Below are 25407 nucleotides of genomic sequence, written 5' to 3'. Positions count from 1 at the left end.
TGTAGACAGGGATGAGGAGCTAGGGTGAGCAGACAGGGATGAGGAGCTGGGGTGTAGACAGGGATGAGGAGCTGGGGTGTAGACAGGGATGAGGAGCTGGGTTGTAGACCGGGATGAGGTGAGTAGACCGGGATGAGGAGCTGGGGTGTAGACAGGGATGAGGTGAGCAGACGGGGATGAGGAGCTGGGGTGAGCAGACAGGGATGAGGAGCTGGGGTGTAGACCAGGATGAGGAGCTGGGGTGTAGACCGGGATGAGGTGAGCAGACAGGGATAAGGAGCTGGGGTGTAGACCGGGATGAGGAGCTGGGGTGTAGACCGGGATGAGGTGAGCAGACAGGGATAAGGAGCTGGGTTGTAGACAGGGATGAGGAGCTGGGGTGTAGACAGGGATGAGGAGCTTGGGTGTAGACAGGGATGAGGAGCTTGGGTGTAGACAGGGATGAGGAGCTGGGGTGAGCAGACAGGAATGAGGAGCTGGGTTGTAGACAGGGAGGAGGAGCTGGGGTGTAGACTGGGATGAGGAGCTGGGTTGTAGACTGGGATGAGGAGCTGGGTTGTAGACAGGGATGAGGAGCTGGGGTGTAGACAGGGATGAGGAGCTGGGGTGTAGACAGGGATGAGGAGCTGGGGTGAGCAGACAGGGATGAGGAGCTGGGGTGTAGACAGGGATGAGGAGCTGGGTTGTAGACAGGGAGGAGGAGCTGGGGTGTAGACAGGGATGAGGTGAGTAGACAGGGATGAGGAGCTGGGGTGTAGACCGGGATGAGGTGAGCAGACAGGGATGAGGAGCTGGGGTGAGCAGACAGGGATGAGGAGCTGGGGTGTAGACCGGGATGAGGTGAGCAGACAGGGATGAGGAGCTGGGGTGTAGACCGGGATGAGGAGCTGGGGTGTAGACCGGGATGAAGTGAGCAGACAGGGATGAGGAGCTGGGGTGTAGACCGGGATGAGGAGCTGGGTTGTAGACAGGGATGAGGAGCTGGGGTGTAGACAGGGATGAGGTGAGCAGACAGGGATGAGGTTTCTGTTGTTACATGTGTTTAGTTATTGGAGTGGATAGGTATGTTTATTCTCTCCAGATGGGACTTGGCTTCTCTGTCATTCAGCCTCTGAGTACCACTGCCATAGAGGAGAAAAACGAGCCCAATGGCAGGGAAGACACAGTGCTGTCACGATACTTCTTGATATCCTGATATTAGGCCTGGTATCACAATGTTGATCATACCAGTTGAAAATAGCCACATTTTCTGGCAGTTTACATAGATTTTTCACTTGCTTCTGTGCAAAAAAAAGTGTGTCATTTTTGAGCCCTCACCAGTTAGCATCCCTGTAATTACTCTCTCTCTCTCTCGTTCTCTCTCTCTCTCGTTCTTTTGTTCTCTTGTTCTCTCTCGTTCTTTTGTTCTCTTGTTCTCTCTCGTTCTTTTGTTCTCTCGTTCTCTCTCTCTTTTTCGTTCTCTCTCTATCGTTCTCTCGTTCTCTCTCTCTATCGTTCTCTCGTTCTCTCTCTCTATCGTTCTCTCGTTCTCTCTCTATCGTTCTCTCATTCTCTCTCTCTATCGTTCTCTTATTCTCTCTCTCTATCGTTCTCTCGTTCTGTCTCTCTCTCTATCATTCTCGTTCTCTCTCTATCGTGTTCTCTCTCTCTCTCTGTCTCTCTCTCTCTGTCTCTCTCTCTGTCTCTCTCTCTGTCTCTCTCTCTGTCTCTGTCTCTCTCTCTCTTTCTCTCACTCTCTCTCTCTGTCTCTCTCTCTCTCTCTCTCTCTGTCTCTCTCTCTCTCTCTCTGTCTCTCTGTCTCTCTCTCTCTCTCTGTCTCTCTCTCTCTCTCTCTCTCTCTCTCTCTCTCTCTCTGTCTCTCTCTCTCTCTCTGTCTCTCTCTCTCTCTCTGTCTCTCTCTCTCTCTCTGTCTCTCTGTCTCTCTCTGTGTCTCTCTGTCTCTCTCTCTCTCTCTCTCTCTCTCTCTCTCTGTCTCTCTCTCTGTCTCTGTCTCTCTGTCTCTCTCTCTCTCTCTCTCTCTCTCTCTCTCTCTCTCTCTCTCTCTCTGTCTCTCTCTCTCTCTCTCTCTCTCGTTCTCTCTGTCAGGCCATATTTGAGTTGATATCGTCAGAACACTCCTACCTCCACAGTCTGGAGGTTCTGATCCGGATGTTTCAGAACTCAGCAGAGCTCAGTGACACCATGACCAAGACCGAGCACCACCACCTCTTCTCCAACATCACAGACGTGTGTGAGGCCAGCAAGAAGTAGGTCCTGTGTGTGTGTGTGTGTGTGTGTGTGTGTGTGTGTGTGTGTGTGTGTGTGTGTGTGTGTGTGTGTGTGTGTGTGTGTGAGAGTGTACGCTTGCCTTAGCTAGAGAAAGGGGTATTGTAGGTATTGTAATTGATGTTCCAGACAGACACATAGCTAATGAAAGAGAGAGAGAAACTGCAGCTAAACTACAAACAGAACACAAACTTCACACTGTATCATAGTCCCTGTTCCTTTATGAGCACAAACATGCTGTGTAGTCTGTGGGCTTGAAAACAGAGGCAGGGCTGTGTGTGTTTGAACAGAGAGAGTCAACAGTGGCCCTCCCTGACTAGATTTCACCCAGTGATCTATGAGCGTCTGTGTGTGCATACAATTGTGAGTTTTCTGTAGAGAACATCGGTGTGGCTGGACTAGAGGTGATGCAAGTTTGTCATTAGAGCATGGAGACTGCTGAACATGGTTGTGTTCAATGGTCCTCACAGCTTATGTAACTGGAGAACACAGACAGACAGACAGACAGACAGACCAGACCAGACCAGACCAGACCCGACCCGACCGTGTGTGTGTTCCTTGACCCCTGGATCCTCTTCCTGTCATCATGCCCGGCTTAATACACCACAACCCAAACCTGTGTGTAAGAGACCTGTGTGTGTGTGAGAGATCTGTGTGTGTGTGAGAGACCTGTGTGTGTGTGTGTGTGTGAGAGACCTGTGTGTGTGTGTGAGAGACCTGTGTGTGTGTGTGAGAGACCTGTGTGTGTGTGTGTGTGTGTGTGTGAGAGACCTGTGTGTGTGTGACCTGTGTGTGTGTGTGTGTGACCTGTGTGTGTGAGAGCTGTGGCTGACTGCTCTCTCATAAACACACACAACCCTCTGTTTCTCTGGAACAGTGTGTTCATGTCTGTGACAGTCTCCTGGGTTAGCTCATGCTGGCAGCTGTGTGCATGTCTGTTTCTGTGTGTGTGTGATCTTCCCATCCCCCTCTCATTCCTGAGGTCCGAACTTGTGTGTGACACAGGTAGCCCCTCCCCCACCTCACAGGTAACCCCCGCCCCCCAATACGACAGGTAACCCCCCCACCTGACAGGTAACCCCACCCGACAGGTAACCCCTCCCCCACCCGACAGGTAACCCCCACCCTAAAGGTAACCCCACCTGACAGGTAACCCCTCCCCCACCCGACAGGTAACCCCCCCATACGACAGGAAACCCCCCCCACCCTACAGGTAACCCCCCCCCTCACCCGACAGGTAACTCCCCCCCATACGACAGGTAATCCTCCCCCCATACGACAGGTAATCCCCCCCCCCCACCCGACAGGTAACCCCACCCTACAGGTAACCCCTACAGGTAACCCCACCCGACAGGTAACCCCACCCTACAGGTAACCCCTACAGGTAGCCCCACCCTACAGGTAGCCCAACCCTACAGGTAGCCCCACCCTACAGGTAACCCCACCCTACAGGTAACCCCACCCTACAGGTAACCCCACCCGACAGGTAGCCCCACCCTACAGGTAGCCCCACCCTACAGGTAACCCCACCCTACAGGTAACCCCTACAGGTAACCCCACCCTACAGGTAACCCCACCCGACAGGTAGCCCCACCCTACAGGTAACCCCTACAGGTAGCCCCACCCTACAGGTAACCCCTACAGGTAGCCCCACCCTACAGGTAACCCCTACAGGTAACCCCACCTGACAGGTAGCCCCACCCTACAAGTAACCCCTACAGGTAACCCCACCCGACAGGTAACCCCACCCTACAGGTAACCCCTACAGGTAACCCCACCCTACAGGTAGCCCCACCCTACAGGTAACCCCTACAGGTAACCCCTACCCCCACCCGACAGGTAGCCCCACCCTACAGGTAACCCCTACAGGTAACCCCACCCGACAGGTAGCCCCACCCTACAGGTAACCCCTACAGGTAACCCCACTCTACAGGTAACCCCACCCTACAGGTAACCCCACCCTACAGGTAACCCCACCCTACAGGTAACCCCACCCGACAGGTAACCCCACCCGACAGGTAACCCCACCCTACAGGTAACCCCTACAGGTAACCCCACCCGACAGGTAACCCCACCCGACAGGTAACCCCACCCGACAGGTAGCCCCACCCTACAGGTAACCCCTACAGGTAGCCCCACCCTACAGGTAGCCCCACCCTACAGGTAACCCCACCCTACAGGTAACCCCTACAGGTAACCCCACCCTACAGGTAACCCCACCCGACAGGTAACCCCACCCTACAGGTAACCCCTACAGGTAGCCCCACCCTACAGGTAACCCCTACAGGTAGCCCCACCCTACAGGTAGCCCCACCCTACAGGTAACCCCACCCTACAGGTAACCCCTACAGGTATCCCCTACAGGTAACCCCACCCTACAGGTAACCCCTACATGTAACCCCTACAGGTAGCCCCACCCTACAGGTAACCCCACCCTACAGGTAACCCCACCCTACAGGTAACCCCACCCGACAGGTAACCCCTACAGGTAACCCCACCCTACAGGTAACCCCTACAGGTAACCCCACCCTACAGGTAGCCCCACCCTACAGGTAGCCCCACCCTACAGGTAGCCCCACCCTACAGGTAACCCCTACAGGTAGCCCCACCCTACAGGTAACCCCACCCTACAGGTAACCCCTACAGGTAGCCCCACCCTACAGGTAACCCCTACAGGTAACTCCACCCTACAGGTAACCCCTACATGTAACCCCTACAGGTAGCCCCACCCTACAGGTAACCCCTACAGGTAACCCCACTCTAAAGGTAACCCCACCCTACAGGTAACCCCTACAGGTAACCCCACCCTACAGGTAACCCCTACAGGTAACCCCACCCTACAGGTAACCCCACCACATTAGTATTTGGAGTACATCAGTACAGAACCTTTATTAAAACTGCATATCTCACGTGTCAGGTGTGTTGAGTGTCTGGAACATGGGTATTCACCTGTTACCCTACGAGGTCCAAAGCCTGCTGTTTCTCTGTTCTACCTGATAATTGCACCCACCTGGTATCCCAGGTCTAAATCAGTCCCTGATTAGAGGGGAACCTGGTGTCCCAGGTCTAAATCAGTCCCTGATTAGAGGGAAACCTGGTGTCCCAGGCCTAAATCAGTCCCTGATTAGAGGGAAACCTGGTGTCCCAAGACTAAATCAGTCCCTTGTTAGAGGGGAACAATGAAACAATGCAGTGGAACTGGCTTGGTGGTCCAGAGTTGCGTTTGAAGGATCTAGAGCACAGGTGTCAAACTCATTCTATGGAGGGCCGAGTGCCTGCAGGTTTTCACTCCTCCATTGGACTTGATTGATTAATTAATGTCACTAATTGGTAAGGAACTCCCCTCACCTGGTGGTCTAGGTCTTAATTGAAAGGAAAAACTAGCAGACACTAGGCCCTTCATGGAATGAGTTTGACACCCCTGGTCTAGAGGAAGGTGACTGAGAGAAACAAAAGTAATCCACCAGTCTTCTCTCTGGTTGAACAGGATGTTTAAACCTGCCTCGATCCACCAGTCTTCTCTCTCTGGTTGAACAGGATGTTTAAACCTGCCTCAATCCACCAGTCTTCTCTCTGGTTGAACAGGATGTTTAAACCTGCCTCGATCCACCAGTCTTCTCTCTCTGGTTGAACAGGATGTTTAAACCTGCCTCGATCCACCAGTCTTCTCTCTGGTTGAACAGGATGTTTAAACCTGCCTCGATCCACCAGTCTTCTCTCTCTGGTTGAACAGGATGTTTAAACCTGCCTCAATCCACCAGTCTTCTCTCTGGTTGAACAGGATGTTTAAACCTGCCTCGATCCACCAGTCTTCTCTCTCTGGTTGAACAGGATGTTTAAACCTGCCTCAATCCACCAGTCTTCTCTCTCTGGTTGAACAGGATGTTTAAACCTGCCTCGATCCACCAGTCTTCTCTCTGGTTGAACAGGATGTTTAAACCTGCCTCGATCCACCAGTCTTCTCTCTCTGGTTGAACAGAATGTTTAAACCTGCCTCGATCCACCAGTCTTCTCTCTCTGGTTGAACAGGATGTTTAAACCTGCCTCGATCCACCAGTCTTCTCTCTGGTTGAACAGAATGTTTAAACCTGCCTCGATCCATCAGTCTTCTCTCTGGTTGAACAGGATGTTTAAACCTGCCTCGATCCACCCGTCTTCTCTCTGGTTGAACAGGATGTTTAAACCTGCCTCGATCCACCAGTCTTCTCTCTGGTTGAACAGGATGTTTAAACCTGCCTCGATCCACCAGTCTTCTCTCTGGTTGAACAGGATGTTTAAACCTGCCTCGATCCACCAGTCTTCTCTCTCTGGTTGAACAGGATGTTTAAACCTGCCTCGATCCACCAGTCTTCTCTCTCTGGTTGAACAGGATGTTTAAACCTGCCTCGATCCACCAGTCTTCTCTCTCTGGTTGAACAGGATGTTTAAACCTGCCTCGATCCACCAGTCTTCTCTCTCTGGTTGAACAGGATGTTTAAACCTGCCTCGATCCACCAGTCTTCTCTCTGGTTGAACAGGATGTTTAAACCTGCCTCGATCCACCAGTCTTCTCTCTCTGGTTGAACAGGATGTTTAAACCTGCCTCGATCCACCAGTCTTCTCTCTGGTTGAACAGGATGTTTAAACCTGCCTCGATCCACCAGTCTTCTCTCTGGTTGAACAGGATGTTTAAACCTGCCTCGATCCACCAGTCTTCTCTCTCTGGTTGAACAGGATGTTTAAACCTGCCTCGATCCACCAGTCTTCTCTCTCTGGTTGAACAGGATGTTTAAACCTGCCTCGATCCACCAGTCTTCTCTCTGGTTGAACAGGATGTTTAAACCTGCCTCGATCCACCAGTCTTCTCTCTGGTTGAACAGGATGTTTAAACCTGCCTCGATCCACCAGTCTTCTCTCTGGTTGAACAGGATGTTTAAACCTGCCTCGATCCTCCAGTCTTCTCTCTCTGGTTGAACAGGATGTTTAAACCTGCCTCGATCCACCAGTCTTCTCTCTCTGGTTGAACAGGATGTTTAAACCTGCCTCGATCCTCCAGTCTTCTCTCTGGTTGAACAGGATGTTTAAACCTGCCTCGATCCACCAGTCTTCTCTCTCTGGTTGAACAGGATGTTTAAACCTGCCTCGATCCACCAGTCTTCTCTCTCTGGTTGAACAGGATGTTTAAACCTGCCTCGATCCACCAGTCTTCTCTCTGGTTGAACAGGATGTTTAAACCTGCCTCGATCCACCAGTCTTCTCTCTGGTTGAACAGGATGTTTAAACCTGCCTCGATCCACCAGTCTTCTCTCTGGTTGAACAGGATGTTTAAACCTGCCTCGATCCTCCAGTCTTCTCTCTCTGGTTGAACAGGATGTTTAAACCTGCCTCGATCCACCAGTCTTCTCTCTCTGGTTGAACAGGATGTTTAAACCTGCCTCGATCCTCCAGTCTTCTCTCTGGTTGAACAGGATGTTTAAACCTGCCTCGATCCACCAGTCTTCTCTCTCTGGTTGAACAGGATGTTTAAACCTGCCTCGATCCACCAGTCTTCTCTCTGGTTGAACAGGATGTTTAAACCTGCCTCGATCCACCAGTCTTCTCTCTGGTTGAACAGGATGTTTAAACCTGCCTCGATCCACCAGTCTTCTCTCTGGTTGAACAGGATGTTTAAACCTGCCTCGATCCTCCAGTCTTCTCTCTCTGGTTGAACAGGATGTTTAAACCTGCCTCGATCCACCAGTCTTCTCTCTCTGGTTGAACAGGATGTTTAAACCTGCCTCGATCCATCAGTCTTCTCTCTGGTTGAACAGGGTGTTTAAACCTGCCTCAATCCACCAGTCTTCTCTCTCTGGTTGAACAGGATGTTTAAACCTGCCTCGATCCACCAGTCTTCTCTCTGGTTGAACAGGGTGTTTAAACCTGCCTCGATCCACCAGTCTTCTCTCTGGTTGAACAGAATGTTTAAACCTGCCTCGATCCACCAGTCTTCTCTCTCTGGTTGAACAATATTAATGTCTCTTCTCCATGCACTCAAACAAACAAAACAAATTGACCTCTAACCATGAGCTCTTCTCTGTTCTGGGCTCTCTCTCTCTCTGGCTCCAGTGGAAACCTTGTCCTCCACCCTCTCCTCTCCTTCCTCTTCCCTCATCACCCCTTCCCCCTGTTCTTCACCACAGTGTTCTCTCTGACTGGTGTTTATCTGGGTCAGGCAGACCGTCCCCTGCAGCACAGTCTCCTCTCTGATTGGTGTTTATCTGGGTCAGTCAGACCGTCCCCTGCATCACAGTCTCCTCTCTGATTGGTGTTTATCTGGGTCAGTCAGACCGTCCCCTGCAGCACAGTCTCCTCTCTGATTGGTGTTTATCTGGGTCAGTCAGACCGTCCCCTGCAGCAGTGTCCTCCAGTACAGTGTGTGTGATCTGAACCTGGTAACTGGTGTGTCCTGGCAGGCCAGTTGTCAGGGGACAGCTTTAGGAATGACGGGGGACAGCTTTAGGAGGGGCAGGGGACAGCTTTAGTAGGAGGGGCAGGGGACAGCTTTAGGAATGACGGGGGACATCGTTAGGAGGGGCAGGGGACATCTTTAGGTGGGGCAGGGGACAGCTTTAGGGGGGTCAGGGGACATCTTTAGGAGGGTCAGGGGACATCTTTAGGAGGGTCAGGGGACATCTTTAGGAGGGTCAGGGGACATCTTTAGGAGGGTCAGGGGACATCTTTAGGAGGGTCAGGGGACATCTTTAGGAGGGTCAGGGGACATCTTTAGGAGGGGCAGGGGACATCTTTAGGAGGGGCAGGGGACATCTTTAGGAGGGGCAGGGGACATCTTTAGGAGGGGCAGGGGACATCTTTAGGAGGAGGGGCAGGGGACAGCTTTAGTAGGATGGGCAGGGGACAGCTTTAGTAAGAGGGGCAGGGGACAGCTTTAGTAGGGGGGGCAGGGGACAGCTTTAGTAGGAGGGGCAGGGGACAGCTTTAGTAGGATGGGCAGGGGACAGCTTTAGTAGGAGGGGCAGGGGACAGCTTTAGTAGGAGGGGCAGGGGACAGCTTTAGTAGGAGGGGCAGGGGACAGCTTTAGGAGGGGCAGGGGACAGCTTTAGGAGGGGCAGGGGACAGCTTTAGGAGGGGCAGGGGACAGCTTTAGGAGGGGCAGGGGATATCTTTAGGAGGGACAGGGGACATCTTTAGGAGGGGCAGGGGACAGCTTTAGGAGGGGCAGGGGACAGCTTTAGGAGGGGCAGGGGATATCTTTAGGAGGGACAGGGGACATCTTTAGGAGGGACAGCTTTTGCACTGGGATGCAGTGTCTTAGACCGCTGCACCACTTGAGATCCCCGATAGCGATACATATCACGATATACACATTTGTTTGTAAATTCAATGAATAAATAGTTTATGTAAAGGCCTATTTCTTATTACAGTTTTAATTATACTCAACAAATTAAAAAGTGTTTACTCATATTTGATTATTTATTTTGTTTAGAACCTGTGCAAATGTTAAATTAAGCATGTAACAAAATATAAAATGTTAATCTATAGAACCTAAAGGTAAATGTAAAACACTTCAACTAAAGTTTCAAACAAAATAAATATAGGCCTTGAAATATATATATTTTAGGGGGGCTTGCCTGTTTTTCATGTTATTTTGCCATTAATACACATGTCAATTTGCATTTGGTACCTTGGGTCGAGTGTTAGGACCATCTCACGAAACCCCTGTTTCTGGACCGTGTAAATTGGGGCCATGTCTTTGCAGATGTAAGTTGTAACTGCAGCTGTTATCTCCTTCCATCTTCATGGTTCTTTGCCATATATCTCCTTCCATCTTCATGGTTCTTTGACCCTCCTATATACTGTGACAAGGACAAAAGCCTCTTCAACGTCTGAGTCGGGGGTTTGTTTTGAGCACTCGACTCTACTTTTTTGGGTCTCACCCGTAGACTCTCTCCGTACTGTTCCACATGACTCCTGCGTAGGTGGTAAAAGAGTTAGTGGTGTTTGAGCGTGTTGTCGGGACCGGCCTGTTCCACATGATTCTTGTGTAGGTGGTAAAAGAGTTAGTGGTGTTTGAGCGTGTTGTCGGGACCGGCCTGTTCCACATGATTCTTGCGTAGGTGGTAAAATAGTTTGTGATGTTTGAGCCTGTTGTCGGGACCGGCCTGTTCCACATGATTCTTGCGTAGGTGGTAAAAGAGTTAGTGATGTTTGAGCCTGTTGTCGGGACCGGCCTGTTCCACATGATTCTTGCGTAGGTGGTAAAAGAGTTAGTGGTGTTTGAGCCTGTTGTCAGGACCGGCCTGTTCCACATGACTCCTGCGTAGGTGGTAAAAGAGTTAGTGGTGTTTGAGCGTGTTGTCTGGACCGGCCTGCGGCATGTTTTACAGAGGACGGTTTTCTGGTCGGTGTCAGACTTCAAACCTTAACCACGTCCATGCGACCGAAGTAGCCCCTCTTTTAGGTAGGAGCTCCATGTCGTGACACTCTCACTCTCTTCCACGTTGGTTTGTGTTGCAAAGCGTTGTCCAATTGACTAAACATTTTGCCATAAAGAGTGTGATTTGCAACACAATGAAATAAACAATATGAGCATAATATGAAACGATAGAAAAACGTCTATCGTCACACAATATATATCATATCGCCCAGCCCTAGTAGCAACACAACTTGACAACAACATGGTAGCAACTCAACAAGGCAACAACATGGTAGCAACACAACTTGACAACAACATGGTAGCAACTCAACATGGCAACAACATGGTAGCAACACAACATGGCAACAACATGGTAGCAACACAACTTGACAACAACATGGTAGCAACTCAACATGGCAACAACATGGTAGCAACACAACATGGCAACAACATGGTAGCAACACAACTTGACAACAACATGGTAGCAACTCAACATGACAACAACATGGTAGCAACTCAACATGGCAACAACATGGTAGCAACTCAACATGGCAACAACATGGTAGCAACACAACTTGGCAACAACATGGTAGCAACTCAACATGGCAACAACATGGTAGCAACTCAACATGGCAACAACATGGTAGCAACACAACTTGACAACAACATGGTAGCAACTCAACATGGTAACAACATGGTAGCAACACAACTTGACAACAACATGGTAGCAACACAACTTGACAACAACATGGTAGCAACACAACTTGATAACAACATGGTAGCACCTCAACATGGCAACAACATGGTAGCAACACAACTTGACAACAACATGGTAGCAACTCAACATGACAACAACATGGTAGCAACACAACTTGACAACAACATGGTAGCAACACAACATGGCAACAACATGGTAGCAACACATGGCAACAACATGGTAGCAACACAACATGGCAACAACATGGTAGCAACTCAACATGGCAACAACATGGTAGCAACACAACTTGACAACAACATGGTAGCAACACAACATGGCAACAACATGGTAGCAACACAACATGGCAACAACATGGTAGCAACACAACATGGCAACAACATGGTAGCACCACAACATGGCAACAACATGGTAGCACCTCAACATGGCAACATGGTAGCACCTCAAAATGACAACAGCATGGTAACGACACAACATGGCAACAACATGGTAGCAACACAACATGGTAGCAGCAAAAAACATGGTACAAACATTGAGCACAGACAACAGCACAAAAGGCAAGAAGGTAGAGACAACAATACGTCACGCAAAGCAGCCACAACTGTCAGTAAGAGTGTCCATGATTGAGTCTTTGAGTGAAGAGCCTGAGATAAAACTGTCCAGTTTGAGTGTTTGTTGCAGCTCGTTCCAGTCGCAAGCTGCAGCGAACTGAAAAGAGGAGCGATTCAGAGATGTCTGTGATTGGGGACCTTTAACAGAATGTGACTGGCAGAACGGGTGTTGTATGTGGAGGATGAGGGCTGCAGTAGATATCTCAGATAGGGGGGAGTGAGGCCTAACAGGGTTTTATAAATAAGCATCAACCAGTGGGTCTTGTGACGGGTATACAGAGATGGCCAGTCTACAGAGGAGTATAGAGTGCAATGATGTGTCCTATAAGGAGCATTGGTGGAAAATCTAATGGCCCGAATGGTAAAGAACATCTAGTCGCTCGAGAGCACCCTTGCCTGCTGACTACCTCAAGCTCTAAACCCTCAGAGGTAGTAATCACACCTGTGGGAGGAGGGGCATTCTTCTTACCAAACCACATCACATGATTTGTTTTGGAGGTATTCAGAACAAGGTTAAGGGTAGAGAAAGCTTGTTGGACACTAAGAAAGCTTTGTTGTAGATCATTTAACACAAAATCCGGGGAGGCGCCAGCTGATTATAAGACTGTATCATCTGCATATAAATGGATGAGAGAGCTTTCTACGGCCTGAGCTATGTTGTTGATGTAAATTGAGAAGAGTGTGGGGCAGAGGACAGCTTTAGGGAAGGGTTATAGTGCCTGGCTTTAGGGAATGGTTATAGTGCCTGGGTTTAGGGAAGGGTTATAGTGCCTGGGTTTAGGGAAGGGTTATAGTGCCTGGGTTTAGGGAAGGGTTATAGTGCCTGGGTTTAGGGAAGGGTTATAGTGCCTGGGTTTAGGGAAGGGTTATAGTGCCTGGGTTTAGGGAAGGGTTATAGTGCCTGGGTTTAGGGAAGGGTTATAGTGCCTGGGTTTAGGGAAGGGTTATAGTGCCTGGGTTTAGGGAAGGGTTATAGTGCCTGGGTTTAGGGAAGGGTTATAGTGCCTGGGTTTAGGGAAGGGTTATAGTGCCTGGGTTTAGGGAAGGGTTATAGTGCCTGGGTTTAGGGAAGGGTTATAGTGCCTGGGTTTAGGGAAGGGTTATAGTGCCTGGGTTTAGGGAAGGGTTATAGTGCCTGGGTTTAGGGAAGGGTTATAGTGCCTGGGTTTAGGGAAGGGTTATAGTGCCTGGGTTTGGGAAGGGTTATAGTGCCTGGGTTTTATCCTGATGAGGGTCGTCATCATTTCCACCATAGCAATGTTTGCTAGAAATAGTCAGGTCTCAGAATACTGTGTTAGAGAGGCGTATAGGGATGGCTGTGTTAGAGAGGCGTATAGGGATGGCTGTGTTAGAGAGGCGTATAGGGATGGCTGTGTTAGAGAGGCGTATAGGGATGGCTGTGTTAGAGAGGCGTATAGGGATGGCTGTGTTAGAGAGGCGTATAGGGATGGCTGTGTTAGAGAGGCGTATAGGGATGGCTGTGTTAGAGAGGCGTATAGGGATGGCGTATAGGGATGGCTGTGTTAGAGAGGCGTATAGGGATGGCTGTGTTAGAGAGGCGTATAGGGATGGCTGTGTTAGAGAGGCGTATAGGGATGGCTGTGTTAGAGAGGCGTATAGGGATGGCTGTGTTATATAGGGATGGCTGTGTTAGAGAGGCGTATAGGGATGGCTGTGTTAGAGAGGCGTATAGGGATGGCTGTGTTAGAGAGGCGTATAGGGATGGCTGTGTTAGAGAGGCGTATAGGGAAGGCTGTGTTAGAGAGGCGTATAGGGATGGCTGTGTTAGAGAGGCGTATAGGGATGGCTGTGTTAGAGAGGCGTATAGGGATGGCTGTGTTAGAGAGGCGTATAGGGATGGCTGTGTTAGAGAGGCGTATAGGGATGGCTGTGTTAGAGAGGCGTATAGGGATGGCTGTGTTAGAGAGGCGTATAGGGATGGCTGTGTTAGAGAGGCGTATAGGGATGGCTGTGTTAGAGGCGTATAGGGATGGCTGTGTTAGAGAGGCGTATAGGGATGGCTGTGTTAGAGAGGCGTATAGGGATGGCTGTGTTAGAGAGGCGTATAGGGATGGCTGTGTTAGAGAGGCGTATAGGGATGGCTGTGTTAGAGAGGCGTATAGGGATGGCTGTGTTAGAGAGGCGTATAGGGATGGCTGTGTTAGAGAGGCGTATAGGGATGGCTGTGTTAGAGAGGCGTATAGGGATGGCTGTGTTAGAGAGGCGTATAGGGATGGCTGTGTTAGAGAGGCGTATAGGGATGGCTGTGTTAGAGAGGCGTATAGGGATGGCTGTGTTAGAGAGGCGTATAGGGATGGCTGTGTTAGAGAGGCGTATAGGGATGGCTGTGTTAGAGAGGCGTATAGGGATGGCTGTGGTTATTCAGATGTTTCTTTATTCCAATATCTGAACGGACGTTAGTATTCGATTAGTCGACTACTTTTTCTGAAGAAATGTATATTATAGGTCTATTTTATCAATTACAACATACCATGACATTTGAAATTCTTAATTTAATAAAACAACAAACTTTTGAATGTCTTTTTTTGTGTTATTTATTTTTTTTCCATGCGGCCCAATAAAAATACGTACCATACATAGCCTCCACACGCGTGGAGCTTGTTGTTGTCGGCCAATCAAAGTGGCACTACAGTCAGAGGCTCCACAGCCCAGCAGGTGAACTGGGATGTTTGTAATCAATGCAAAATGGAATTAAAATGACAGAATGACATTACCTTAATGAGAAGGACTAGACAACACCCACCAACAGGTAGACTGTTGTTTCATCTAAATGGAGTTGTTGTAGACGAGGACGGGGAGCGCAGCAACACAGCCTGAACTAGCCTTGTTGTAGACGAGGACGGGGAGCACAGCAACACAGCCTGAACTAGCCTTGTTGTAGACGAGGACGGGGAGCACAGCAACACAGCCTGAACTAGCCTTGTTGTAGATGAGGACGGGGAGCGCAGCAACACAGCCTGAATTAGCCTTGTTGTATACGAGGACTGGGAGCGCAGCAACACAGCCTGAACTAGCCTTGTTGTAGACGAGGACTGGGAGCGCAGCAACACAGCCTGAACTAACCTTGTTGTAGACGAGGACTGGGAGCGCAGCAACACAGCCTGAACTAGCCTTGTTGTAGACGAGGATGGGGAGCGCAGCAACACAGCCTGAACTAGCCTTGTTGTAGACGAGGACGGGTAGTGCAGCAACACAGCCTGAACTAGCCTTGTTGTAGACGAGGACGGGGAGCACAGCAACACAGCCTGAACTGGCCTTGTTGTAGACGAGGACAGGGAGCACAGAAACACAGCCTGAACTAGCCTTGTTGTAGACGAGGACGGGGAGCGCAGCAACACAGCCTGAACTAGCCTTGTTGTAGACTAGGACTGGGAGCGCAGCAACACAGCCTGAACTAGCCTTGTTGTTGACGAGGACGGGGAGCGCAGCAACACAGCCTGAACTAGCCTTGTTGTAGACGAGGACGGGGAGCGCAGCAACACAGCCTGAACTAGCCTTGTTGTAGACGAGGACGGGGAGCGCAGCAACACAGCCTGAACTAGCCTTGTTGTAGACGAGGACGGGGAGCGCAGCAACACAGCCTGAACTAGCCTTGTAGACGAGGACGGGGAGCGCAGCAACACAGCCTGAACTAGCCTTGTTGTAGACGAGGACGGGGAGCACAGCAACACAGCCTAAGCTAGCCTTGTTGTAGACGAGGACGGGGAGAGCAGAACTAGCCTTGCTAGCCGGCTGTCTTAGCAAGCAGACCGGCACAACCAGATGGGATGATTAATAAGAGGGGCGGGGGCGTATGCCTCATGGCCAACGTGACATGGTGTGATGAAAGAAACATACAGGAACTCAAATCCTTCTGTTCACCTGATTTAGAATTCCTCACAATCAAATGTAGACCGCATTATCTACCAAGAGAATTCTCTTCGATTATAATCACAGCCGTATATATCCCCCCACAAGCAGACACATCGATGGCTCTGAACGAACTTTATTTAACTCTCTGCAAACTGGAAACGATTTATCCGGAGGCTGCATTCATTGTAGCTGGGGATTTTAACAAGGCTAATCTGAAAACAAGACTCCCTAAATTTTATCAGCATATCGATTGCGCAACCAGGGGTGGAAAGACCTTGGATCATTGTTACTCTAACTTCCGCAACGCATATAAGGCCCTGCCCCGCCCCCCTTTCGGAAAAGCTGACCACGACTCCATTTTGTTGATCCCTGCCTACAGACAGAAACTAAAACAAGAGGCTCCCACGCTGAGGTCTGTCCAACGCTGGTCCGACCAAGCTGACTCCACACTCCAAGACTGCTTCCATCACGTGGACTGGGAGATGTTTCGTATTGCGTCAGATAACATCATTGACGAATACGCTGATTCGGTGTGCGAGTTCATTAGAACGTGCGTTGAAGATGTCGTTCCCATAGCAACGATTAAAACATTCCCTAACCAGAAACCGTGGATTGATGGCAGCATTCGTGTGAAACTGAAAGCGCGAACCACTGCTTTTAATCAGGGCAAGGTGTCTGGTAACATGACCGAATACAAACAGTGCAGCTATTCCCTCCGCAAGGCTATCAAACAAGCTAAGCGCCAGTACAGAGACAAAGTAGAATCTCAATTCAACGGCTCAGACACAAGAGGCATGTGACAGGGTCTACAGTCAATCACGGACTACAGGAAGAAATCCAGCCCAGTCACGGACCAGGATGTCTTGCTCCCAGGCAGACTAAATAACTTTTTTGCCCGCTTTGAGGACAATACAGTGCCACTGACACGGCCTGCAACGAAAACATGCAGTCTCTCCTTCACTGCAGCCGAGGTGAGTAAGACATTTAAACGTGTTAACCCTCGCAAGGCTGCAGGCCCAGACGGCATCCCCAGCCGCGCCCTCAGAGCATGCGCAGACCAGCTGGCCGGTGTGTTTACGGACATATTCAATCAATCCCTATACCAGTCTGCTGTTCCCACATGCTTCAAGAGGGCCACCATTGTTCCTGTTCCCAAGAAAGCTAAGGTAACTGAGCTAAACGACTACCGCCCCGTAGCACTCACATCCGTCATCATGAAGTGCTTTGAGAGACTAGTCAAGGACCATATCACCTCCACCCTACCTGACACCCTAGACCCACTCCAATTTGCTTACCGCCCAAATAGGTCCACAGACGATGCAATCTCAACCACACTGCACACTGCCCTAACCCATCTGGACAAGAGGAATACCTATGTGAGAATGCTGTTCATCGACTACAGCTCGGCATTCAACACCATAGTACCCTCCAAGCTCGTCATCAAGCTCGAGACCCTGGGTCTCGACCCCGCCCTGTGCAACTGGGTACTGGACTTCCTGACGGGCCGCCCCCAGGTGGTGAGGGTAGGCAACAACATCTCCTCCCCGCTGATCCTCAACACTGGGGCCCCACAAGGGTGCGTTCTGAGCCCTCTCCTGTACTCCCTGTTCACCCACGACTGCGTGGCCACGCACGCCTCCAACTCAATCATCAAGTTTGCGGACGACACAACAGTGGTAGGCTTGATTACCAACAACGACGAGACGGCCTACAGGGAGGAGGTGAGGGCCCTCGGAGTGTGGTGTCAGGAAAATAACCTCACACTCAACATTAACAAAACTAAGGAGATGATTGTGGACTTCAGGAAACAGCAGAGGGAACACCCCCCTATCCACATCGATGGAACAGTAGTGGAGAGGGTAGCAAGTTTTAAGTTCCTCGGCATACACATCACAGACAAACTGAATTGGTCCACTCACACAGACAGCATCGTGAAGAAGGCGCAGCAGCGCCTCTTCAACCTCAGGAGGCTGAAGAAATTCGGCTTGTCACCAAAAGCACTCACAAACTTCTACAGATGCACAATCGAGAGCATCCTGGCGGGCTGTATCACCGCCTGGTATGGCAACTGCACCGCCCTCAACCGTAAGGCTCTCCAGAGGGTAGTGAGGTCTGCACAACGCATCACCGGGGGCAAACTACCTGCCCTCCAGGACACCTACACCACCCGATGTCACAGGAAGGCCATAAAGATCATCAAGGACATCAACCACCCGAGCCACTGCCTGTTCACCCCGCTATCATCCAGAAGGCGAGGTCAGTACAGGTGCATCAAAGCTGGGACCGATAGACTGAAAAACAGCTTCTATCTCAAGGCCATCAGACTGTTAAACAGCCACCACTAACACTGAGTGGCTGCTGCCAACACACTGACACTGACTCAACTCCAGCCACTTTAATAATGGGAATTGATGGGAAATGATGTAAATATATCACTAGCCACTTTAAACAATGCTACCTTATATAATGTTACTTACCCTACATTATTCATCTCATATGCATACGTATATACTGTACTCTATATCATCGACTGTATCCTTATGTAATACATGTATCACTAGCCACTTTAAACTATGCCACTTTGTTTACATACTCATCTCATTTGTACATACTGTACTCGATACCATCTACTGTATCCTGCCTATGCTGCTCTGTACCATCACTCATTCATATATCCTTATGTACATATTCTTTATCCCCTTAAACTGTGTACAAGACAGTAGTTTTGGAATTGTTAGCTAGATTACTTGTTATTACTGCATTGTCGGAACTAGAAGCACAAGCATTTCGCTACACTCGCATTAACATCTGCTAACCATGTGTATGTGACAAATAAAATTTGATTTGATTTGATAACCTCTGGCATCTACAAGTTTGTCTAACTAGTCCGAGTCAGCGCTACTCCCCCTCCCTTGTGTCACACAGACCGGCCCCCTCCCCTGTATCACACAGACTGGCCCCCTCCCCTCTGGAACACAGACCGGCCCCCTCTCCTGTGTCACACAGACCGGCCCCCTCTCCTGTGTCACACAGACCGGCCCCCTCACTTGTGTCACACAGACCGGCCCCCTCCCCTGTGGCACACGGACCGGCCCCCTCACTTGTGTCACACAGACCGGCCCCCTCCCCTGTGGCACACGGACCGGCCCCTCCCCTGTGTCACACAGACCGGCCCCCTCACTTGTGTCACACAGACCGGCCCCCTCCCCTGTGTCACACAGACCGGCCCCCTCCCTTGTGTCACACAGACCGGCCCCCTCCCCTCTGGAACACGGACCGGCCCCCTCCCTTGTGTCACACGGACCGGCCCCCTCCCCGGTCCGGCTGCAGGGCAGGCTGTACCCAAGTTTAAACCAAGTTATTTGTTTTTGCATGTATTTCGATGATCTGGATATCCGATAAAATGTCATGGGATTATTTGAATAGTGAAATTATTTCAGATGCCTATCGTGTGTGTGAAATGTGTCAGCGGCTGGGGTAGGTCACTGTAGGTGGATCTGCAGATGAGTTGAAACAAGGGCTAACTGGTTGAGGTCAACTTCCTGTGGCTGTATGACAGTTTCCTGTGTATCACCGTGGAAACCAGGTCTGCTGTTAGAGGCCATCTGCCCCAGGCTGACAGGAAGAGGAAGCCCTGTGTGTTACCTGCTAATGATTCCACCGAGCTAATTTAGGCAGTCCGGGAGTTTCTCTCCTGTGATGATATGGTGAGGCTGGGACAGGTGTCAGAGACACTTCCTGCCTTTGTGCGTGTGTTTGTGTTTGTGAGAGTGTATGAGATGACTAAAACAGGCAGATCATCCAGATAACATTTTTCAGTTTTGAAGCAAAATTTTGTGCAATTCTATACATTTTGCCATGCATTCTACTATTACAACTTTCAAGAGTAAGTTTAAAGCTGGACTGAGTTCCTTAAAAAAAACCTGTTTGTAAAGCATTGCTCTAGATCAGGAATCCAACTCATTCTACAGAGTGTCTGCAGGTTTTCACTCCTCCAGTGGACTTGATTGATTAATTAGTAAGGAGCTCCCCTCACCTGGTGGTCTAGGTCTTAATTGAAAGGAAAAAACAAAAACCAGCAGACATTAGGCCCTTCATGGAATGAGTTTGACAACCCTGGTCTAGTGTGCTTGTTGATTTCCCACTGATCTCTGTGTACATGAGAATAAACCTCTTTGATTGCACAAAGCCTTATCAAAACTCAATCTCGATCTCTCCCCGCCTCCATCTTCCACTTTATCACTCTCCCTTTCTGTCTCTGTCTCTCTCTGTCCCTCTCCCTCTCCCTCGTTAGGTTCTTTAAAGAGTTAGAGGATATACACCAGCAGAACATTGTTATAGATGACATCAGTGACGTCGTGTTCAGACACGCCCAGTCCAACTTTGACCCCTACATCACCTACTGCTCCAATGAGGTTTATCAGCAGAGGACCCTACAGAAGCTAGTGTGAGTGTACACACACACACACACACATCATATATATATATATATATATATATATATATACATACATACATACATATATACATACAGTGGGGCATTGTTTTTATATATATATATATATATATATATATACAGTGGGGCAAAAAAGTATTTAGTCAGCCACCAATTGTGCAAGTTCTCCCACTTAAAAAGATGAGAGCGGCCTGTAATTTTCATCATAGGTACACTTCAACTATGACAGACAAAATGAGAGAAAACATCCAGAAAATCACATTGTAGGATTTTTTATGAATTGATTTGCAAATTATGGTGGAAAATAAGTATTTGGTCAATAACAAAAGTTTATCTCAATACTTTGTTATATACCCTTTGTTGGCAATGACAGAGGTCAAACGTTTTCTGTAAGTCTTCACACGGTTTTCACACACTGTTGCTGGTATTTTGGCCCATTCCTCCATGCAGATCTCCTCTAGAGCAGTGATGTTTTGGGGCTGTTGCTGGGCAACACAGACTTTCAACTCCCTCCAAAGATTTTCTATGGGGTTGAGATCTGGAGACTGGCTAGGCCACTCCAGGACCTTGAAATGCTTCTTACGAAGCCACTCCTTCGTTGCCCGGGTGGTGTGTTTGGGATCATTGTCATGCTGAAAGACCCAGCCACGTTTCATCTTCAATGCCCTTGCTGATGGAAGGAGGTTTTCACTCAAAATCTCACAATACATGGCCCCATTCATTCTTTCCTTTACATGGATCAGTCGTCCTGGTCCCTTTGCAGAAAAACAGCCCCAAAGCATGATGTTTCCACCCCCATGCTTCACAGTAGGTATGGTGTTCTTTGGATGCAACTCAGCATTCTTTGTCCTCCAAAGTTTTTACCAAAAAGTTATATTTTGGTTTCATCTGACCATATGACATTCTCCCAATCTTCTTCTGGATCATCCAAATGCACTCTAGCAAACTTCAGACGGCCTTGGACATGTACTGGCTTAAGCAGGGGGACACGTCTGGCACCCCAGGATTTGAGTCCCTGGCGGCGTAGTGTGTTACTGATGGTAGGCTTTGTTACTTTGGTCACAGCTCTCTGCAGGTCATTCACTAGGTCCCCCCGTGTGATTCTGAGATTTTTGCTCACCGTTCTTGTGATCATTTTGACCCCACGGGGTGAGATCTTGCGTGGAGCCCCAGATCGGGGAAGATTATCAGTGGTCTTGTATGTCTTTCATTTCCTAATAATTGCTCCCACAGTTGATTTCTTCAAACCAAGCTGATTACCTATTGCATATTCAGTCTTCCAGCCTGGTGCAGGTCTACAATTTTGTTTCTGGTGTCCTTTGATAGCTCTTTGGTCTTGGTCATATTGGAGTTTGTAGTGTGACTGTTTGAGGTTGTGGACAGGTGTCTTTTATACTGATAACAAGTTCAAACAGGTGCCATTAATACAGGTAACGAGTGGAAGACAGCGGAGCCTCTTAAAGAAGAAGTTACAGGTCTGTGAGAGCCAGAAATCCTGCTTGAAATCCTGCTTGTTTGTAGTTTGTTGTTTGACCAAATACTTATTTTCCACCATAATTTGCAAATAAATTCATTAAAAATCCTACATTGTGATTTTCTGGATTTTTTTCCTCATTTCCTCATTTTGTCTGTCATAGTTGAAGTGTACCTATGATGGAAATTACAGGCCTCTCATCTTTTTAAGTGGGAGAACTTGCACAATTGGTGGCTGACTAAATAATTTTTTGCCCCACTGTATACGCATGCATGCGTGCACACACAAGTCAACTTTGAACTGTGACTGACTGACCTCTGTCTCTCTGTCTGTCTCACTGTGTCTGCCTGTCTCTCTCTATGTCTCTCTGTCTGTGTGTCGCAGAAGTAGTAAGAGTCCAGTGTTTAAGGAGGTGTTGACTCGTATTGAGGGCCACCCAGACTGCAGGAACCTCCCAATGATTTCCTTCCTGATCCTGCCGATGCAGAGAGTCACACGCCTGCCTCTGCTGATGGACGTAAGACAGCACTCATATACTGGACACTCATATCCTGGGCACTCATATACTGGACACTCATACACTGGACACTCATACACTGGACACTCATACACTGGACACTCATACACTGGACACTCATATACTGGACACTCATATACTGGACACTCATATCCTGGACACTCATATCCTGGACACTCATATCCTGGACACTCATATACTGGACACTCATACACTAGACGCACATCTAACACACTCATATGCTGGACACTCATATGCTGGACACATTTAATGCACTCATACTGGACACTCATCTATGGGACACTCATTTAACACTCGTATACTGGACACTCATTTTTGGGACACTCATTTAACACTCGTATACTGAACATTTGTATATGGGACACTCATTTAACACTCGTATACTGGACACATCTAATGCTCATATACTGGACACTCATCTAACACACTCATATACTGGACACTCATATACTGAACACTCATATACTGAACACTCATATACTGAACACTCATATACGGAACACTCATATACTGGACACTCATATACTGAACACTCATATACTGGACACTCATATACTGGACACTCATATACTGGACACTCATATACTGGACACTCATATACTGGACACTCATATACTGAACACTTTGCAAATATATTAAATATAATAAAACAAATACCTTATGTATGTAAGTATTCAGACCTTTTGCTATGAGACTCTAAATTGAGCTCAGGTCCATCCTGTCTCCATTGATCATCCTTGAGATGTTTCTACAACTTGATTGGAGTTCACCTGTGGTAAAATTAATTTTATTGGACATGATTTGTAAAGGCACACACCTGTCTATATGAGGTCCCACAGTTGACAGTGCATGTCAGAGCAAAAACCAAGCCATGAGGTAGAAGGAATTGTCAGTAGAGCTCTGAGACAGGATTGTGTTGAGGCACAGATCTGGGGAAGGGTACCAAAACATTTCTGCAGCATTGAAGGTCCCCAAGAACACAGTGTCCTCCATCATTCTTAAATGGAAGAAGTTTGGAACCACCAAGTCTCTTCCTAGAGCTGGCCACCCGGCCAAACAGAGAAATCAGGGGAGAAGGGCCTTGGTCAGGGAGGTGAACAATTCAAAAAACATGGTTATTGCTTTGTTATTATGAGGTATTGTGTGTAGATTGAGGAGGGGGAAAAAAGCAATATAATCCATTTTAGAATAAGGCTGTAATGTAACAAAATGTGTGAAAAGGTCGAGGGGTCAGAATACTGTCTGAATGTACTGTATATAACCATGCAGGAACATACACACACACCTTGTCTGTTTATGACTCTCACTCTCTGAAGGACTTTGTCTCTTACATAACACTGAAGATTGATTACACTAAACCAGCCTCTTGTTTCCTCCTTTCTCCCTCCCCCTTCATTCTCTCATGCGTTTATTATTTCTATTACTTTCGTTCTCACACTGTTAGTCCCCCTCTGCTCTCTCTCTCCTCTCTCGCTCTCCTCCCTCTCCTCTCTCTCCTCTCCTCTCTTTCCTCTCCTCTCCTCTCTCTCTCTCCTCTCTCCCTCTCTCCTCTCTCTCCTCTCTCCTCTCTCTCCTCTCTCCCCCTCTCCTCCCCCTCTCTCTCTCTCCCCTCCCTCTCCTCTCTCTCCCCCTCTCCTCTCTCTCCCCTCCCTCTCCTCTATCTCATCTCTGTCTCTCCTCTCTCTACTCTCTCTCCTCTCTCCCCCTCTCTCCCTCTCTTCCTCCCTCTCTCTCTCACCCTCTCTCCTCCCTCTCCTCTCTCCTCTCTCTCTCTCCACCGTCTCCTCTCTCTCCACCGTCTCCTCTCTCTCTCTCTCCCTCTCTCTCTCTCTCTCCTCCTCTCTCTCTCTCTCCTCCCTCTCCTCTCTCCTCCCACTGCTCTCTCCTCTCTCTCCCCCTCTCCTCTCTCTCCTCCAGTCTTGCTGAACTGGAATAGCTTGTCATGTGTTACTGATCTCTAATCTTTTAATACGTTTTATTATAGCTCACTCACTCACACACACACACACACACACACACACACACACACACACACACACACACACACACACACACACACACACACACACACACACACACACACACACACACACACAACACACACACACACACACACACACACACACACACACACACACACACACACACACACACACACACACACACACACACACACACACACACACACACACACAGACACACACAGACACACACACACACACACACACACACACACTACTGTAGCCTTAATTTATAATAGCCTTCATCTACTGTACTAGCCTTCATTTATAGTTATTGTGGAAGGAGAATTACTTTGTTGTTGTTGGTTTCACTTACAGTTCTATCTCTCTGCTCTTCTCTCTAGTTCTCTAGTTTAGATGTTCCCTTGAGGCTGAGGTTTAAGGCAGGATATTAGGCCATGAAGTAGGGGGCTTTTGAGTCCTGAGAAAGTTTTGTTGATACTTACTGCTTCCAACCACACTATGTGTGTGTGTACTTGTGCGTGACATTAGCGTGAGAGAGATGTGTTCTAGAAGCCTCTCCCAAGATTAACGAAGTGGTTAACCCTAGCTTGTCTCACAGCCTTTCTTCATCATACTCTGTGTACACAGAATACTTTATTACATTTGATAAAGTACACTCTTTCCTGGGTGTGTGATCTGCTCTGACCCCTGACCCCTCTCTCTGTTCCAGGTCATTTGTCAGAAGGCTCCTAAGGACTCTGCCCAGTATGAGACCTGTAAGAAAGCCCTCCAATCAGTCAGCAAGGTAAGAGGTCAACTGGGGGGTCAAACCCAAACTGATGCCATGTCAAAGCCCATCTCAACATGAGCTCCATGAAGAGCCTGTGTTTCCCTTTGGTCTATGTATGTGAGCCTGCATGTAAGTACAGTCACATGCTGTGTGTGTGTGTGTGTGTGTGTGTGTGTGTGTGTGTGTGTGTGTGTGTGTGTGTGTGTGTGTGTGTGTGTGTGTGTGTGTGTGTGTGTGTGTGTGTGTGTGTGTGTGTGTTAGGTGGTGCGTCAGTGTAACGAAGGGGCCCGTACCATGGAGAGAACAGAGATGATGTATACCATCAACT

At 48.8% G+C, this 25407-nt stretch overlaps 1 protein-coding gene across 1 annotated transcript in view; it reads left to right on the top strand.

The window, feature by feature from the left end:
* Positions 1-25403, top strand: part of LOC139397644 (rho guanine nucleotide exchange factor 26-like) — a gene marked incomplete at its 3' end in the record, with an annotated part of 41666 nt that extends 16263 nt beyond the window's left edge. Inside the window, exons 6-10 of the mRNA XM_071144201.1 lie at positions 2086-2246; positions 20152-20304; positions 22172-22304; positions 25020-25094; positions 25341-25403. Of these exons, the coding sequence (XP_071000302.1) occupies positions 2086-2246; positions 20152-20304; positions 22172-22304; positions 25020-25094; positions 25341-25403 (585 nt within the window). The remainder of the gene's footprint in view (positions 1-2085; positions 2247-20151; positions 20305-22171; positions 22305-25019; positions 25095-25340) is intronic.
* Positions 25404-25407: the final 4 nt, after the last annotated feature.

Source organism: Oncorhynchus clarkii, unplaced genomic scaffold (genome assembly GCF_045791955.1).
Source record: "Oncorhynchus clarkii lewisi isolate Uvic-CL-2024 unplaced genomic scaffold, UVic_Ocla_1.0 unplaced_contig_1876_pilon_pilon, whole genome shotgun sequence".
In the NCBI taxonomy this organism is placed as follows: Eukaryota; Metazoa; Chordata; class Actinopteri; order Salmoniformes; family Salmonidae; genus Oncorhynchus; species Oncorhynchus clarkii.
Note: the sequence above shows the minus strand (reverse complement) of the source record. Positions and strands in the feature narration are given on the sequence as shown.